Source organism: Podarcis melisellensis, assembly GCF_964234715.1.
Source record: "Podarcis melisellensis genome assembly, chromosome: 4".
NCBI lineage: Eukaryota > Metazoa > Chordata > Lepidosauria > Squamata > Lacertidae > Podarcis > Podarcis melisellensis.
The window spans coordinates 70,502,794-70,522,421 of record NC_138531.1 but is presented as its reverse complement, the minus strand read 5'-3'; the positions used below and the strand labels follow the sequence as shown (position 1 = coordinate 70,522,421).

Genomic DNA, 19,628 nt, shown 5'->3' with positions numbered 1-19,628 from the left:
AAACCCAAATGATATTTACTTTGATCTGCATTCACATCTGGAATATGGGAATATCCTATAACATGAAGCTGCCTTCTACCGAGACAGATCATTGATCTATCTAGTTCATGGATTGACTTCTCTGAAAGAAACTGAACGTTCCTTCTGACAGTGGGGAGAAGATCTTGCTCTGCAGAGATCATGAGGATTATACTGGGACCATCTGTATGCATTAAGCAACATGCTCACCAAAATGTTATAGGTTCCCCTCTCAGAACTCACAAGTGTCACAAGATTCAGAGGCAACTTATTTTTCAGAATGGAGTTAGAAGACAGAATTGCAGTGCAAGATTGAAGAAAAATTGTTTCATTAGCATGAGTCACAGATGCATAGCTTTTAAAAAAATAAAATTAAAAATCACTGCTGTTATGAAAATTGTGTCATTTGCTCTTTGAAGAGTAGATGTGTGCAACCAAAGAAGCCGCTTATTAGCAGTTAATTTATAAAAATAAACATATCACATGCAGTGTTGGAAAAGGGTCAAAGTGAAATTACCTAGGGAATCAAGGCTGCAGTCCTAACTACACTTAAGTGGGAGTAAGTGTTATTGAACCCAGTGGAACTTATTCTGATTAAATATACCAAGCATCTTGCTATTATTCTTTCAGAAAGTTCTTTGTCCTTGTAAAATTCTTAAATAATGTTTGTGTAATGATCATTATATAAAGAATAATGATTCTCCCTATTATTAAATATCCCAAAGGAGCATAACTCAGCAGGTTATAAAACTACGAACAGTTCAATAGTTTCTGGTTGTCTTGCATGCATTTGGTGTCTGTTAATACTTGAGGGAGTGTAGTGGACTTCTATCCTGGTTATTGAAATTTGTGGCAAGGCTTCTGTCTCATTCCATTAGGAAAGGATTTATATTCTCTCCTTCAAATAGATATTTCAAAGAATCTACTTGCACCTCTCATTCTTGGAATTGAAATGAACTGCACTAAAATTGAAATATTTTCATACTAGTTAGTTACACTGAAACCTCACAATTAGATGTAGAGACTTCAGGTTATACGTATTTTTGAGTATTTATAAGCAGCCTTCTTTCTGATTGAGTCGTGATATGATTCCGAAACAGGCTAGGTAGCCAACTGGTTATAATGCTATTATCACATTATAATATATGCTTTTTGGAATAATCATTGGATACAACTGAATAAAGTGGAGATTCTTTAGTGAAGGGAAAGCAATAGGTGCTGGCACAAATGTCCCAAATGTCGTACTTCATATTTGATCAGTGGCTCAGCGCCACTTTTCAGATTGTTAAATGGTGTAGGAACGATTGCTTTGACCGCTAAGCCTCGCCACAGATTTGTTCCAATATTATTTTGATAATACACCATCACAGAACCAAAGAGCTTGCTGATAATGAACATGAGCATTTATCCCATTGATACAGCAGACAAAAATATATAGGAAGAAAAATGATAGCCACAGTTGCACATCTTGCAGTTGGAGAAGCCTGAATTTTTGTGCCACCTAAAAAGAAACAAATGTAACAAAAGCAAGAGGGCCCTTTTGAATCCGAAGGACTTCAATGTGAGCAAAAAGGAACTGCAGAATATAATACATAGCCATGATAGTCAAATACTGGCAAGTAGAACATACGCTTACATTTTGGCATGTAAGCAGTATGTAAATTAAAACAACAGCAGCAACCACCATCGCTGCCTATAGGAGGGAGGGATGTAGTCCAGTAGTACAGCATCTCCAGGGAGAGACCCTAACCCAAGACTCTGGAGAGCCACTTACAGTCACTGTTGAAGGTACTGAGTTACATGGGCCAATGATCTGATTCTCCAGAAGGGCACCTTCCAATGTTCCTATGCTTTGCACACAGAAGGTCCCGGCAGAGCAGGAGTTTTGCATACTTAAACTCCCAGGTTCATTCCCTAGAATTTGGCAGGTCTGGGAAACTGCTGTTTGGAAACCTGGTAACCTGCTGCCAGTCAGTGTAGATAATTCTCATCTGAGCAGACCAGTAGCCTGACTCAATTTAATGCATCTTCCTATGTTGTGTTACTAGAAGAAGCTATTAATGCCAACAATCTATTTTGAGCGGCATGAGGAGACTCCTACCTGGATATTGTGCACACAATGTGGCACAGAAGCCAGCACACTTACAAAGCAATCCTATACATATGTACTCATAAGTTGTCTTACTGTGCTCTGTCAGGCTTCTTCCCTTGCCTAGGTTCACAGCCTGAAACCCAACTGGGAAAACAGTACGGGGCTCTGTGATGTATAGTTTAAGCACAAAAACCCAGCGGAGAACCTTGGAAGAAAAGGAGTTCAAAGCTGTGCCAGAGCACAAAGAACGCAATGAACTGAATACAAGAGGCATGAAAATAATGCCCTCTCATTTAGGCACAGGGATGTAAGCACCAGCAGAGACATTCTGTGCCATGAGGTGGGTTTCCTCCTGGCGAGCCTTTGTTGATCAGCCATTCTTTCATCCATAGACCTGTTGCTTTAAAATCAGGCAAGATGGTCAACTTCACAGCGGATCCTTGTTATTTCAGACCTGATCCAATGATCACGAAACAATCACAATAAGTATCTCTGGTGCAGTACAGTAAATGGGGACACAGAATAATCGCCTCATGTTTTCCTTAGGTTTTACAATGGAACGAGCATGGTTGCTGCTCCTGCTGACTGCAAAGTTTCTCACAGTGACCGCGCAGTTCAATGGATACAACTGTGATGCCAACCTCCACAGCAGGTTTCCTGGTAAGTGTTAATTGAAACATATTAATTATAAGTCCTTTGTTAGCTTGTTTGTAGAGACTACAAAGCTTTAAAGTAAACGAAGCATTTGGAACAAACTCCTCATTAACTAACTAATGGTGAGTGAAATTCCTCTGAAGCAGCACAGAGCTTGCTGCCCATGGGCGCAGCTACCCATAATAACAACAGGGTTTCATCCTCTTTCATGAAGGCTGCTTTTGTGCATTAATTCACTATGCGCAGAATACTTGCGCAGATTGCTGTTGACAATATTTAAAATGGATTTTCTTTCTTTCTAGAAGTATAGGAAGCGATTTCCTTAGGCCCAAACAAGATATGGCATCATTCAAGCAAGGTTTATTTTTATTTTTTATAAATACCTAATGTGCCACCTCCCTGATATGGATTGGGATTGTAGCAGAGGAATGTGTGTGCCAAAATGTCACCCAGCCCTATCAGGATTTCGACCTGAATTTGATTTCCCCATGGCTGCTATTTAATCCTAACCCCCCCCCCAAAAAAAACTAAACCCACCTGTTCACGTTGACTATAGTTAGCAAACTACAGTTTCCATGATTTTTGTGTTGGGGGTGGGTAGCCCAAACTGGTATGATACTGCTTTATATGCACAGCGCAGAAGGAGGTCCTTGTCACTGTTCAAGGACACATTCTAACCAGACAAAAGCACTCAGGAAGGACACAGAGCAGGACAAGTGAAGATTGTGGTTTGGGGAGAGATTAGAGCATTGAACAGATTAGACCCTTGCTAGAGATTTGCTTCCTTTGCTTTAGTGAAAGTAATAGATCTTATCAGGGCTTTTTTCAGCTGTAACTCACTGGAACTCAGTTCCAGCACCTCTCAGGTTGGCATCATTGCCATTATAAGAGAACAAGGGAGGTGTTCATGGTGAGTTCCGGCACTGGATCTTACCAAAAAGTACAACGCAGGTAGTTGCCTTTAGTATGTATGAAACAGATGTGTTTCTGATTCTTCTATTACGTTATGTAAATAGGAATAGTTTTTTCTTCTCCTCCTCCTTATCTCTTTTCAAAGCAGCCAGTTCCTAATGCTTTTTCCTTTATCAAACTAAGTATGAAAATAGAGTCCAGATTATGTAGATATTGGTCTCTGTAGACAGAATGTTTGATTGTGATTGATGCCCACTGAGCTCTATGCACCATGGTAGGCAGAAGTGTTCCAGTAGCATTCTTGTCTGGATGAGGCTGAACCAGGAAGATGCTCTTGGAACGTGACTAGAGTAATGCACTGCACTCTGGTTGACTCTGAAAAGTGTTCAGAAATGTAAACTGCTCCAGAATACAGTGACAAAGTTGTTAACAGAAAATGCTATATTCAACACATATTAAAAGATCGGTGTAGGTTATCAATATGTTTCTAAGCTTACCTTTGAAGAGATTTGGAGATGAATATTTGAAGGACCATTCATCCAGGTCTTCATTGCAGGCCTTGCTTTGGGGGGCCCCTACTTTGTGGTTATGTTGCTAGGGCATTTTCAATGGAAGACCCTCCCCTCAAAGGTCAGATTTGCATCTGATTTTTTTAAAAAAATAAGTTTCTATAACTTTTTAATTATTTGTGATAGAATTGGTTGAAATTTCCACCTACGTTTGCACCCTTTGAGACCATGAATCCTGCTGCAGTTCTGAAAGAGTTGTTTTCTTGTATCAATTGCAGTTTTAGGGTGGGTTAAAAAGGAACCACTTAATATCCTGTGGTGTTTTGTGGGCAATTTACTAACATTTAGGACTTGTACTGCACCCCTTCCTTTCCCTCAAAGGTTAACATGTTATGCACTAACTCCTTCTGGAGGGGTAATAAATATTGGTGTTCAACACAAGGAGATTGTTCTGATGGTGCAAGTATTTTTGCTTTCCTGAAGGAGTGATCTCTCATCTCCTACCTCTGCATGCTGTTCTGAGGGTTCACCTGATCCTCCAGAAAAGATGGAGAGAAATGGTGTTTCTGGAAGGAGGAGAGGGTGAATAAAGTTCCATTGCATGAGCAGGAGTTCTTCCGCTAGCTTCCACCCAGGACTGGCTGGTTGAATCTGGCCCATTATTGATTTGTTTTCACCAGAAGTGGTAGCAACACAAGAGTATACCTGTGAGTCACTCTTGAAGTATGATTGGAGATAGGGCATTCTTCCCCTGCTTTTTCACTTATTTGATGAGACTTCTGCCTGCAGCTCAATATTTTGTTTAGTATGTAATGAGGATCTCACTAAAGATATAGAAAGGGGCTGGAGAAAACAACTCCCATAATCTATCATCATTGGCTATTCTAGCTGGACTGATGGTAGCTGTAGTCCAAAATACCTGGAGAGTACCACATTGGCTAGTTATCCTGGAACCAACTCCATGATTACAAATAGGAAACTGGAACAAACATTGTGCAATAACATTATGAACACAGCATTGTGAGTTATTTCCTTATGTTTTCAGAAGTGTTACACCAACTTCTTCATGCTTATTTTGTTAGTGGTAGCCAGCTTTTAGGAAGGTGTCTGCCAAAATTGGCATTTATTGCCTATAGATAATCCCAGATCTTTATTTTGAACAAGTGGTCACAGTTACTGCCGAGCCCACAAAGGGATCAGCAGCTAATTTGCCACCACGGGTTGCATTTGGAAAGACTGTAAAAATAAAGCTGATTCTAGACTTCACCTAATGTTTCCGCTGGTGATTTAATGCGTCACAAAAAATATAGTTCAATCATGCTTCTACAACTTTATTGATTCAATTAAAGGGACAATAATACTGGTGATTAATTTTTATCTTCAAATTAGCAATAGTGATACATAGGGTATGCTTGGGGATTCCAAACACTTATGGACTATCCTTCCATCATGCTGTAACCTTTGAATTATCATGAACATAGGAAGTTACCTCATATCTAGTCAGGTTATTGGTCAATCCAGTTCAGTAATATCTACACTGATTGGCAGCAGTTCCTCAAGTTTTCTGACCTGGCAGTAGCAGCTGGACAGTCAGGGTGGGCATTGTGGCATTGCTTACTTGGCTTTAAGAGAGAGAGCCAGTGTGGTGTAGTGGTTAAGAGTGGTGGACTTGTAATCGGTGAACCTGGTTCCTCCACATGCAGCTGCTGGGTGACCTTGGGCTAGTCACACTTCTCTGAAGTCTCTCAGCCTCACTCACCTCACAGAGTGTTTGTTGTGGGGGAGGAAGGGAAAAGGAGATTGTCAGCCGCTTTAAGACTCCTTAGGGTAGTGATAAAGCAGGATATCAAATCCAAACTCTTCTTCTTCTCTTCTTCAACACACCATGTGTCTCTGCTGGTTACTGAAAGGGAGATAGGTAAGTCAGCAGAATGCTCAGTGTAGTGCAGTCACAGTGGTGCAGCGAATCTGATGATGTTGTTGCTGCTGCGCTTGCACCACACTGAACTCCATGTTGTCTTGCCCCGCTCCTTCTCCCTCTCAGTAATGGACAGCAATATGTAGAATTGGAAAACCAGGTGAGAAACCCCACACCACCCTGCTGGCTGCAACTGAGATGGAAACCCTGAGTGGATGACACTTGAAAGCTGGCCTGTGAGCACAATCCTGATACTTACTCATTCACTACCTTATATAGACAGATCAAATATCTGAACGGGATTAATGCATTTAAATCTATCCTGCATTTCCATTTATTGTTGGTGATATTTTAGTCTATTGCACTGTGTAGGTACATAAGAACATATTGTCGCATGCCACCCCAATCTCTATGAGCAGGGTGAGATTCAAGGGGTTTCAGGTGCTTAGCCATGGTTTGTGTTTCCTTCAGAAATTAGGCATAGCAGAGACTGTAGTGTCTTCATGATATATGGTTTTATTTGCACACATATACAACCTGCACCTAGATGGAGGAATTGCAGAGCATGCACATCCTGTGAGGGTCTGGTTTCCCCTTTAAGGGTAGAATTGGTTTCAAATGACAGCAAAAAGCCACTCTCTGTGTCTCTTAGTTCCAGCTCACATGGAGTTCTGCCCATCTGTCTCTTTCTCACTGCTAACTGCATAGACTTCCCCCAGCCACAATATTCTAAGTTGAAACCCTAAACCTTGCCTTTGCTTCTGCCCACTAGCACCTAGCAAAGAAGGAGCCCAACTCCCCTTTGCCTGGCAATCCTGCCCTCTGATGGTTTCTTTAATGGGTTATCACTAGCCTTTGTCTGCTGAACTGGCTTGACTCATTAGCCAGCGGATTTCCATTTTTGGCAAAGTTTAATCAAACGCTGATTAATTCTAACTTTTACTAAATCCAGGAATTAGGAGGAGGATATGACACCAGGAGTTTAGCACAATCTGCCCCCCTCTAAAAAACCCATAACAGTATGATGCTGAGCCAGATAGTTGTTCAGACCAACCAGCAATGTCTACTCTGACTGGCAGTCACTCTCCAGGGTCTTAGGCACAGCTCTCCTTAACCTTTCTGATATCTAATTCTTTTAACTGCAGGTGCCAGGGAGTGAACCTGGCAGCTCTTGCATAAAAACTATGTGCTGTGCCACTGAGTTATTGCTCCTTCCTTTAGGGTATTGTAAGAATGGATTCTAGGATTGATACTACCTCCCACAGAAACCCATTATGAAGCTGATCTAGAGACAATTGCCATTTCATGCAATATGTAGAAGGAGCAGTACATTTACTTTAGACATTCAAGTCTCCTTATGTTGTCAAAAATGTAGCACGACAATTCATCCTGGCAGTCCTAGTGGTAATAACTAACAGTTTTCCGGCACTTTAAGAGTGCTAAATCATTAAGAAGATCTAATAACTTCCCCTTTATTTAAATTAATGATCCATGCAGTGGAGCACAAAGAATAATTACAACGTGTAAAGAATTAACAAAGGCTCCGCTATGTTCAACAATATTTACCCCATCTTACGGGCACTGAACATTGCTCTAACACTGCAGTGGTTGGCTCTTGATTATGATGTATTATGTTTACAACTGGAGTCATAAATATATCCAGGATTTCAATGCATTTTAAGATATTTTCAGTCATCTTACTTTTCAGCAGGACTTCCACTGTTCATTTAAGACAATACTTCAGTGGAAATACACATTTGAGAATTCTTTAAAAACAAGCTCAAATTCTTGGTATCCACTGAGCATGTGCAAACTGTATTGGCAACCCAGAAGACGTGCACAGCTTTGACATTTCCCCTGCTTAATAGAAGCCGTCTGTATAACAAGTTGCTCTGAAACTCAGAGCACAATCTGCAGTGCAACATTATAGCACTCATTCAGCCAATAGCCAAAAGTCAATGGCCTTGATAAGCACATGAAGCATAGTATATGTGAGAACTGGTTGCACATTTTATTTTGTGCACAACCAATAGAACATTTGGGCTGGATCTATACTGATTTGTAAAAACCCTATATAAAAAAACGTCATATAGCTCTCAATGCAATTTTGCATTGATGATGGATTGCTGCTCTATAGCACTGTCTGGTGTAAACTTTTATAATGCATTTTTAACATAACTGACCAGTGTAGATTAGTTTCTGGAATGCTTTGGACAATCTTGGCATAATCCTTTGCTCTTAAACAAGGCAAAAGTATGAGAGTACGATACTCCAGCCATTTGCTCCCACACCTGGAATAAGAGACAGGACATATACAGTGTTTGAAACTCCCATTGTTCTAGGCGCATTTTGCGACAGGGAATTTCATTAACGCAAGCAGTTTCTGAGCTCTGGGTGCAGTACTGCACCTAAGATTTCAGGTTGAAACTGCAGAGTGGAAGGAGGACCTTTTTCTGCCTCCCCACGCCCAGCTACTCTCTGCAGACTGTACAACAGACCCTCTTAAGAATATCTGGGGGGTGGGCAGAAGGACTAATCCATGTGAAAAATGAACATAATATTTTAGTTGCAGTTCATTCTTTTTCAGCTTTGTATTCTTGTTATTAAAAAAGCGTGCCTAGACATTCCGTTGTTGCGCCCATAACCTAGCTTTAAGGTGCCATTTAGCTCCTAGCTTTCATATCTCAGTTTCTAACACTGGACATATATCATTTGACTGAGCTGGAGCAACACAGCTGAACTGCAAAGCAGACAAATCATTGGATGCTGGCAGGAGCCACCTAACAGAGCTCAGCCCCAGCTATGGACAAGCTTAACCTTGCTGCCTTGCTCCTGCTTCCAAGCTATGGGTAAGCAGAGTCTTGCTGCCTATCCCTGCTTCTCAGTATCTGCCACCTAAGGCAGCCACTTCACTCTGCCTAATGGTAGAGCTGGCATTGCTTGGAGAAGCATGACATTCAGCTCAGGATGTACATTCAAATGTGCATTTGCATTGGGATCACAGAGGAGAAAGAAAGGTGTTTATATCAATGTTTTCTCTCTGAATAAGGCTGCAATGCTGAGTGTTATTCTTAAAATTACAGCTATAATGACTAGTGGGCACTGCTCTCAAGTGAAACTGATAAGGATTAAGGCATTAATATAGAGGAACCAAGGATTACTATAATATTTTCATAGCATTTGCTGATTTATTTTCTTTTACCTTTTCTAATAGTTCCTAATAATGTGCATATCGTTTTCTATCACCTACCTATTCCACTGTGCTGCTTGGAATTCTAAATTGCTATTAATAGCTGCTGTGTACACTTCTGGAGCCAAATGAATTGGGTGCTCAGAATACTTGCTCATCTGCATCCTACATTAAATGAGAATATCAGCGAGCAAAATGTGAGAAGAAATATTGTTTCCAAGGGCTAATTTTTGTGTAAAGGCTGCATAATGGTTCCTCGCAAGATTTAAAAAGTGCATATACTACATCATTTCGAGTTGCTTGAAAGCTTTGAATGCCTCATTTAATGAAGCCAGCTTTTTCATTATGATTCTTCTACACCTAACCTTTTGTTCATGTAATGCTGCATTAAATGTCTGCTGTTTTGCATGGACCTTGGAATGGAATATGATATGCAAAATACGAGTGGTATCAATTTATTGCCACATTAAAGCTTTTTGGGGTTCATTTGCATGTTCACCATGCTCATCCCCTGAGGGGGAAAAGGCCCTGAATATGTCTGAGAGGGAGAGTCTCTTGTTCCTTTCCACAAATGAAGGATGTACAAAAATGGTAAAACAAAGTCACAAGGCAGGCAAGGTATCGTGTGTGCCTGTGTGTATTCTAGTTGCTATCCTATCATGCATGAAGTACCATGTGATGCTCCTAAGGTATTAAGATAAACCAATGGGTCTTTGCTTTGAATTCCAACTTTTACAGTGTTGTAGTTGGTTAGGGTCTAAGAGAGCGGTGTATTGGACAGAGAACACAGGGAAAGGTAGCGTCAGGACTTTTTTTTCCCAGAGAAGGTACAATGATGTAATCAGCTGGGGCAACAGGGAAATCGGTGGACCATCCTTGTGCTTGCCATTGAATGTGATGATAAGGAGGCTTTCATGTTTTCCCCTGTTTATGACAGATTAGCATAGAGGAAGTCAGAGAATGAGGGAAATTATTAGGCCTTTCCTTTGGTAGGGTTCCTACTTCAAAGCCGTGGCTTGTATGGTAATATTTTCCTTGCAAGATTGTTTGCATTTCTAAAAGCCAGTTTCAGCAGGCTGAAGATCTTTTGTTAAAGCCTAGGGTTTTCTACATGCTTATTCTCTAAATATTTACAGTCATACCTCGGGTTACAGAAGCTTCAGGTTGCGTGTTTTCGGGTTACGGACGCTGTGAAACCCAGAAGTACTGGAACGGGTTACTTCTGGGTTTTGAGCTCGTGCATGTCAAAACCACTAAATCGCGCTTTGCACATGTGCAGAAGTGCCGAATCGCAATCCGCGCGTGCGCAGACGCAGCGCTGCAGGTTGTGAACATGCCTCCCACACGGATTACGTTCGCAACCTGAGCATCCACTGTATTCCATGACTGTCAGCTGATCCTAATAAATTGTCTGCTATGTATTGCTGTTTTTGGATGTGATGTACACCAGGGCTGGCCCAAGTCATTTTGGAACCTGAAGTGGACCCAAGAGTGTCATGCCCCTCCCTGACAGGGAAGAAGGGATGAGGGAAGATCTATATCAGGAACAAGGGAGAAAGAAAGATGGACATTGGGAGCTGCTACCCTAGTGAATTCTGCCACCCAAGGCAGTCAAATTACCTTGTGTACATCACTGGTGCACAGCATAACCTCTTTAGTTATTTGTACCGACCCTTAATGGGAACTCTTTGTCAAAGACGGTCCATTTGTTTCCACATGAATTGCTTTGTTTTTAGATCACAAGATATAAATATATATAAAAATATTTCAATAACTTCGATGTGTTCCCCCCTTCACTTTTCATTTCAGCGGAACGAGATATCAGTGTCTACTGTGGAGTACAGGCAATTACTATGAAGATTAATTTTTGCACTGTCCTTTTTTCTGGTTATTCTGAAACGGATCTGGCATTAAATGGGAAACACGGGGACTCCCACTGTAGGGGATTTATAAACAACAACACATTTCCAGCGGTGGTCATTTTCATAATCAATCTCAGCACTTTGGAGGCATGTGGGAATGCTTTAATGGTAAGATGAAATTCTTTTGAGGCTACACAGTGAGATGGAGAAGAATTTCAGTTCAGTTTGCATTTTAGTTTGAATGTAACTAACTCCCAGCTCCCCAAACAATATGCTATTCTTTGAAAGCCACACTTCTCTGAATTTCGTGAATTAGTAAAAACACCAGACAAAAATGCATTTTGTTTGCAAAAATGTGTGTATTAGGCAAAATTTCATTAAAGGTGTGTATATTAGAAGAAGTTTGCAGTGAAACGCTGATAATTGTTAATGTGAAATTTTATTTTATTTTTAATTGCAAACTGATGCATTGAGCTTGGAAAAATAAGAAACGGGAGGAAACAAAAACTGGCAGATCATACTTGGTTACATTTCATTGCTAAAAAGAGAGAGAGAGATGAAGTATGAAATAGAGCATACCGCACAAGTGAGGGGTGCAATTTGCAAATACAAATGCCTGAAGTTTAAGAATGAGCAGCTCATTTTTTTTTGAAGATTGGTATGCAGTTATTGCTACAATCTTAAGTCTTACTCTTCCACTTCTGAATAAAATGTTTAGTTGTAAATGAGCCAACACATTTGCTGTGATGTTTTGTGATAATGGGACTGTTTGCACCACCCTCATCATTTCTGAAGGTGGAACTAAGCATAGGGAAATGTGTAGCTGCCGGTGTAAGAAGCATCTCCTCATCCCCTCTTCTCTTGTGGTGTCATGTAAAAACACAAAACGTGGCATTTCACTCTGGGTATTCCCATCCCCACAACTAGCATCCAGTGAGATGGATCTGGAGAGGAAACTTGGAGTGTGATGGCTTAGTCACATTCCTTCTGTACAATATATAAGAAAACGACATCAAAGTAACTTGCCCACTATCTTTATGGCCCAGGATGCCTGCCTGGCGAAGCAACTGCTGTGTACGTGACATGTGAGGAGAGAGAAATGGGCAGTAGAGTCAAAAGGGCATGAAGAGGGCATGGATGTAGAATCTTATGGGATTTAATCAGAAATTATTGCCAATATATCAAACCCAGTCAACACAATGCTTTCATCGTGGACACGATGGCTTGATGTATATTTTATAATTCCTCATGGTAATCCCATCTGATCCCTACACTGTACCCTCATGTTTTTCATCCAGTAAATGTTGGAGTTGTGAGTAGGCACAGAGATAGCGCCTTTGTGGCTTTTTATTTATATTTTATTTATTTATATATGTTTATTTAATGCCTAGTATTATTATATAATATCTGAAAATATTCTGGGAGGATGGTAGATTAGAAGAGGAATTATGTGCATACCTGAGCTATGTGAACCTGATCCTTGTGCTGAAATCTTGCCTGCATCTAATGATGGTTGTCACGGGAAGTACTTTGACACTGTGCTTCTCTACCTGCTACGTCTCTTCTCTGAACTGAGCTCACAAACTGACAGCTGGATAGATAGGATCAAAGTCAATGAGTTCTTCATTCCTTAGCTGGCCATTCAAAGAATTCTAGCAATTCCAGTGCTTTTCTTGCAATAATGATAATGATATAGCATCAAGTGAAGCAGTACAAGGTCAAATGCTTTGTGAGCTGGAGTTCACTGCAGAAGATGTATAACTGAGAGGGGACAATTAAATGGTTTATAAGAAAGCTAATTGAAATGAAAATTCTATTATTTGCATATGCAAATATTCTGACACTTGGGTGTCACGGCAAAGGGCTGACGTTAGTGTGCAAGACTAAGGGCTGGGTCATGCCATCCATTTTCTTCCATGTAAGCATATCTTGCTTATCTCTAGTTTTGAACTTGTGTAAAGAACAGCCATAATGACTATAAATAGAGTCAGTAGTAATTCATGGCAGTAGGGATGTTGTGGACTACACAATAGAGTGGGCGGAGTCCAACAAGACCAAAGACTTTTGTGTTCTGACAAAAGTTCTGGATGGCTAAGGCAAGTTTTTTTTTAAGGATTCAGATGGACAATGTAGACCACCAAAGTTTCTCTTTAACAAGTATTATTAACAGGATGAGGAAAGGAAGAGGGGGAAATACAAGATCTTACAACTCCATCTGCTGCTGGAAAATCCTTTACACTTCTTGGGCAGGCAATGGATTGAACTCCTTACAGGTGATATGTGCAGCATCAATGTTGACAGCAAGGTCTGCACTGAGATTCCTCTGACCCTTGGTGGGCTTGGGACTCATATTACCTGGGAGTGCAGATGACACTTGAGCACCTTTGCCTGGAGTCACCTTCCCATAACCATGTCTAAGTTTTTGTCTGACAAGGTTAGGGAAGTAGTCATAACATATGGCAGTCTACAAAGGGATGAGGCAGTCTAGATATCTCCATGCTATGCTGCTCAATACTGAAAGCACCCAAACTGATTTTGTGCCTTATGACTCACATGGGGATGTAGCTCTGTCTCTAAAGGACATATGGCTCCACCTCTCCCACTCCTTCAGCCAGGTGGCCTTGCTATAATAAGTGCTGATTCTCACAAGCTGTGATTAACTCTTAGAGAGCTCTGCTTTACAACACTGCACTGTTTTAACTACCAAAAAGTGCTAGATCAAGCTCTGCACCTGCGCAACTTTGATGGCACCCAAAAGGGAAATTTGCAGACAGTCGTACCTAACTCCCCATAATACAATGGTCTTCCAGATATACACCGTGCTACCAGTACATTATTAATGATAGTTCTAGATGAGTATGGTTATTCAACAGATGCTAGCCCTATTTATGTGTTCATAGAATGTTTAGGGGGAGTGACCATGCATGTACTGGTTCTGACCAAATATCCCTGTCTCTATTAGTACCCGATGGGACTGACAGGGCAGAAAGCAGAAGCACCAACAGTAGGGGAAGCCAGAGTCACTGGCAGGCAGAACCAACTAATTCCAATTTGGTTCCCATCCACCTTCTTGCTGAATTCTATTCAGGCAACACTGAGATGAAAGAGGAGGGGAGGAAGCTGAATTTTGGAGTGTTGGTGGTCTTATCTTTCACTATGAGTTGGATGAGGGCTCCATTATTTTTTATATTATTTATCATTTCATTAGGTCTAAGAGGGTTTTCTCCCTCTCCTTATTATCCTCAGTACAACCCTCTGAGGTGAGTTGGGGTGAGAGTTGGTGATTGGTCTAAGCTTTCCCAGTGAGCTTCATGGATGAGTGGGGATTTGAACTCCCAGTTCCTATTCTAGCATACTGACACTGGTTTTTCTCTCTTTCTCTGTACTTTTACCAAAAGAATTGAAAGTCTGGCACTGCCTCAAGTAGCAGTTTGATTGCTTGGAGCAGTTTAGTCCTGTGACAGAATGCCTCTGGCATCATGCTGCAGTGTCATTCTTAGGAGCATTTATTCTTAGGAAAGGGGAGATCTCTGCCCCTATTGTGGCTATTGGTAAAAAGGAAGAAAATATCTCAGTTGTTATCACATTTAAAGGTAACACCATTTCCTTCAAATGCCTGCCACTGGAAGTTGCTGAATATTGCCCCCACTTTTCTGGGGGGTACAGGGTTCTGTGAAAGTATTGTGGGGGCTTATTTCAGAGCAGACTAATGGATTGGACTAAGGTTGCACAACAAATCACTTTGATATATTTGACAGAAATGGTAGGTAGCTATTGCTCCCATTTGTATCTGTCATAGCATCAGTGGGACAGCAGAATGGGAGGATGGTTATACCTTTACTGTATGCCTCCGAACACCAGGTGCTGGAATCACAAGTGTGGAGAGCACCGTTGCCCTCAGGTACTGCTTGTAGTCTTCCCATGGTTCTTCACTGTGAGAATAGGATGCTGGACTATGTGGGCCTTTTGCAAGATCAAGCATGATGCTTCTTACGTCCTGATGTAGAGGTTGTGGTGCATCAAATAATTTACAAGGATGATATCTTAACCTTTAACAGTCATATCTTCACTATTTTAAAAATTCTATTTTCTTATAAGATTGCCTCCCCATAATTCTGTTTTCTGACCTTATCCAACTAGGTAACCTCAGTTCCAGGAATTAATGCCTATGGCAATGTATCAACAGTCCAGATAGGCAATGTTTCGGGATACATAGACACCCCAGATCCACCCACAATAATCAGCTATTTACCAGGACTTCTGTATAAATTTAGTTGCAGCTATCCCTTGGAATATCTGGTCAATAATACACAACTTGCTTCGTAAGTATGAGCATGATATTGCAAGAAGTGATTGTTCTGTGTATCAGGAAGCCTTTGCACTGTATTTATTGTCATTAAAGTAGCTGGCTGGAGCTTTGCACGGTCGATATGCCCTGTGAACATATCAGATTTCTGATGAAATGCATGGATTCTGGTCATTTCCCCCTCCATAATTAGAAGCGACAACCAATTTGAGAAGAGGAAAGGAAGAGGATATAGAGAAGGAAAATAATGACGAGAAGGAAAGTGTTCCAGGGATTTGGTTTGCTATAGAATTAGCACAGCACTGGAGTGTTAGCTTTCATGATGAAAGTTCTTCTACAATTCCTCTTAAAGATAGAGTAGTACTTGTACATAAGCAAAGAAATATTTACTTTCAATTCTTTTTCCACAGCAATATATTAGTATATGTAACACAAGCAAATGCTATTTCTATGTACTGTATATCACAAGAAGTTATTTTCCCCTATCAATTTGCTTCTTAGCTAATTATTTGCCTGATCCATTGTTTCAGCAATGCCCATTGTTTCAAAGCTCTGACAGGGCTTCCACTATAAATTCCGATTTGTAGCCATTTAAAAACACAAGATGGAGGGGAAATACACTTGGTGGTGAATTCCAAAACCTGATTTAATAGTGAAATATGGAATTGCAAAAAATAAAATAAAAATAGATGATTCCATCAATAATACTTTGCTTTCTAAATCTGTTCTAGATCATCAGCTGCTATATCTGTAAGAGAGAACAATGGCACATTTATTAGCACTTTGAATTTGCTCCTCTACAATGTAAGTATTAAAAAGCAGAAGTTTCTTAAATAAAGCAATGGCTGCTCACCTGCTGGCTGGAGGGGAGTGGCGGCTGCGGCAGTGGGGCGATCTTTTGGGGGGTGGACATCATTTCCTTCTTTGTTGGTGGTGCTGACTCCTGGGACTTGCCCATAGTTGCAGCCAATTGTGGGCAAGCTTGGGAGTGTGGTTTAGTGAGTGGACCAGAGGGGAAACTTCTTTCATTTAGTCTGCTCTCTGGCTATAAAAGCCAGCTATGCCCTCTGCTAATGCACCTACCATGACTGACTTGTAGAATGTTGTAAGTGGGACTAGCCCCTCTATTTCATTCTCTCTCCCTCTGCATTTCCATCCCATCCAAAATAGTTGGCCAGAATGCCCACTAAGCATGTTCAGTTCTCCTGTGGCTCTTTGGAGTTCTCAGATTCGGTTCCTCCACCTGCACTTCTCGAAATCTTGGGGTTCTCCCACAGCTGCCTAGCCTTCCTTCCACTTGGGTATGGGTGGTACCATTTTGGCTATATATGCAATGGCGCTCACAGCCTTAAGTTGGAAATATCGGAAATCATATGTTAGATCCAGCCTAAGATAATTGCATTTGGGTCCCTTTGAAATGAAGGGTTAATTACCATGGATCTTAGGTAAAGGGTAAAGGGACCCTTGACTATTAGGTCCAGTCATGGCCGACTCTGGGGTTGCAGAGCTCATCTCGCTTTATTGTATGAGGGAGCCGGCGTACAGCTTCCGGGTCATGTGGCCAGCATGACTAAGCAGCTTCTGGTGAACCAGAGCAGTGCACGGAAACGCCGTTTACCTTCCCACCAGAGCGGTACCTATTTATCTACTTGCATTTTGACGTGCTTTCGAACTGCTAGGTTGGCAGGAGCAGGGACCGAGCAACGGGAGCTCACCCCATCGCGGGGATTTGAACCACTGTCCTTCTGATCGGCAAGTCCTATGCTTTGTGGTTTAACCCACAGCGCCACCCATGTCCCACCATGGATGTTAGTGGGAACTAAATTCAGCTCATCTAGTATGACTGCATCCCTGGTTTGCAAGAGCAAATATAGCAGTGAAAATTGTAACTTTAAAAGTGAATTATAATTTTTAATAATGATTTTATTAGTTACATAACATCAACAGTGTACATGGCACCTTATATCATAATCCTGTGCATGTTTACTCAGCTGTAGCTCCCACTGAGTGCAAAGAGGCTTGATGCCTGAAAAGTCTGCAAGGGACTGCAGCCTTAGAGAGTTACACAGCAAAATTGGCAAGTCCCTGCTCTGAAGGGGCCTACATTCCTAAATAGAGAATGGGAAACAATAGGGGGAGGGAGGACCCTTTGTTAGACAATTGCCTTTAACAAATATTCACACATGCTCTAACAAGAATAGTTCAACTGGTGCCTTGTGCCAGGAGTGGAACAAGGCTGGTCCACACACACACCTGTTCTGGTACCTTCCACTCCACAAGGAAAGACTTATTCTGGTCACCCTAACCATGTCTAAGTCATTGGTATGGTGTGAAATATAACCAACAACTACTGTTGTGGAATATGTAAGCAACTTCAATAGACCGATGCTAATGCTATTTCTTTGTGGTTCTTTTGGACAGTGGGTGGGCTAAAATTTAAGTACCTCCTCATGAATGCTGATTTTCTCTCTCTTCTTATTAGCATGATAATCAGATTTGAATATATGTAATTGTGTAAACTTGTATTGCATAAACAGGGACATTGGAAAGGAAATTTAAAAGACTTTTACTGGCTTTTATTTATAACAGCAACACTAATCTTCCAACTGTTATTTTTGTGTTGATTAGAAATTTTATTCATCCATTCAAATGTCTGATTTAAAAATCAGCTTTCCATTTCTCAGGCAGCATTTTAGTAAATTACAAATCCATTTTTTTTTGGATTATTATTCATGTCATCATGGACCTGGGTTATAATTCATGCAGATGATTTAAAAGTCTGTGCTTTCAACTTGGGGTGTAATGAATGTGCTATAAATATCATAGCAGAATATTTCCAATTGCGTTTAAATGAATTTCCTGTTTGCAAGTAAGTTTTGCTGTCTGACAGTTCAGAGATATGTTAGACTGGAGATGATATTACTTCCATTTTTAAAAATACTGAAGTTTTTTTGTAAGAAAGTAGAAAGTTTCTTAAAACTTTAGGAACAAAAACCCTTGTATTTAGGGTATAGGGGATTTTGCTTCAGAAAAGTTCAGTTAAAATGTTTTTCTTAGAACACATGAGAATACATCACATGGGGTCAATCAACATTCCAATCTTGCCCAATAAACACTACATTTTACAATTTTGCTTTTGTAAGTCATCCTGTACATTGATCCTGTAAATAATATCTTGGAGTGATTTCTAAAAGCAGTCTAAGGATAGTCATAGGAGCATCTTCATCTATGGTGTGAAGCCAGCTTTGCATCATTTTGTTATAGAAATATATTGTGATTCGAGGACCCGATCCCCGCTTGGGGAATGAAGACACAAGGACACAGTATATTAGGTTTATGGGCAAAAAAAGGGCCACAACTTTATTGATTACAGCATGTGAGAAGGTATTGGCTTATGCATTGGACCACTGACAATTTGACTCCACCCACTTGGAGAGGGGTGAGTCTGAATGGGGTTAACCACCAGTAGGGGGAGCCTGTTGATGCAAATACAACTATAAGCTCTGCCCTGTGTGGCAGGGGGCCATGGCATGACCCCCCGGTGACATCAGGGGTAGATCGGGAGCAAATGGCGGGGGAAGCTGGCGCGGCCGCATTTGAGCGGCTAAACCATGCCCCCGGTGCCACTCGATTGGGTGCCCAATTGGGGGGGGGCGTGGAGCACCAGCGATGGTGAGAGGGCAGGGGCCTAAACGCCCCCTGCGTGATGCAGGAATCGTCTTCCGGTCACAACCCCTCCCCTCCGGAAGGAGGAGAGGCTTTCCAACAAGTGAATGCTGGATTGCTGAGTTACTGCCTGTGTCAAAGAGGTGTGTTAGCCATCAGTCTTGCTGTTGCCCCATGCCTTGTACATCTGGTGGGCTGTTACCCTTCAAAGAACTACATATGTATTCTACTACCTTCACTTAAAATAAAACCACAAGGTTATTTAATTATTTTTGCAAAATTGCTCCCGAGAATGCATGTGGTTGTTAGTGCTGGCATGGGTAGCAGCCAATAGGTGCTCAGGAGAACTATCTTTTCTTCAGCCAAACTGAACCACACTGAGAACCTACAGAATCACCGCACAGAGAGCAAGGATAGAACTCCATGTGCATGAATAAAATCATTATTGAATTGATATCTAAGATATCACAGCATGAATCGTTGTGGGCCAACATGAATATG

At 41.1% G+C, this 19,628-nt stretch overlaps 1 protein-coding gene across 1 annotated transcript in view; it reads left to right on the top strand.

The window, feature by feature from the left end:
• The window catches only part of ZPLD1 (zona pellucida like domain containing 1), a 34,969-nt gene that overhangs the window by 1,681 nt on the left and 13,660 nt on the right, over positions 1-19,628 (top strand). The window contains exons 2-5 of the mRNA XM_081907248.1: positions 2,657-2,770; positions 11,103-11,323; positions 15,296-15,477; positions 16,193-16,265. Of these exons, the coding sequence (XP_081763374.1) occupies positions 2,665-2,770; positions 11,103-11,323; positions 15,296-15,477; positions 16,193-16,265 (582 nt within the window). The 5' untranslated portion in view covers positions 2,657-2,664. The remainder of the gene's footprint in view (positions 1-2,656; positions 2,771-11,102; positions 11,324-15,295; positions 15,478-16,192; positions 16,266-19,628) is intronic.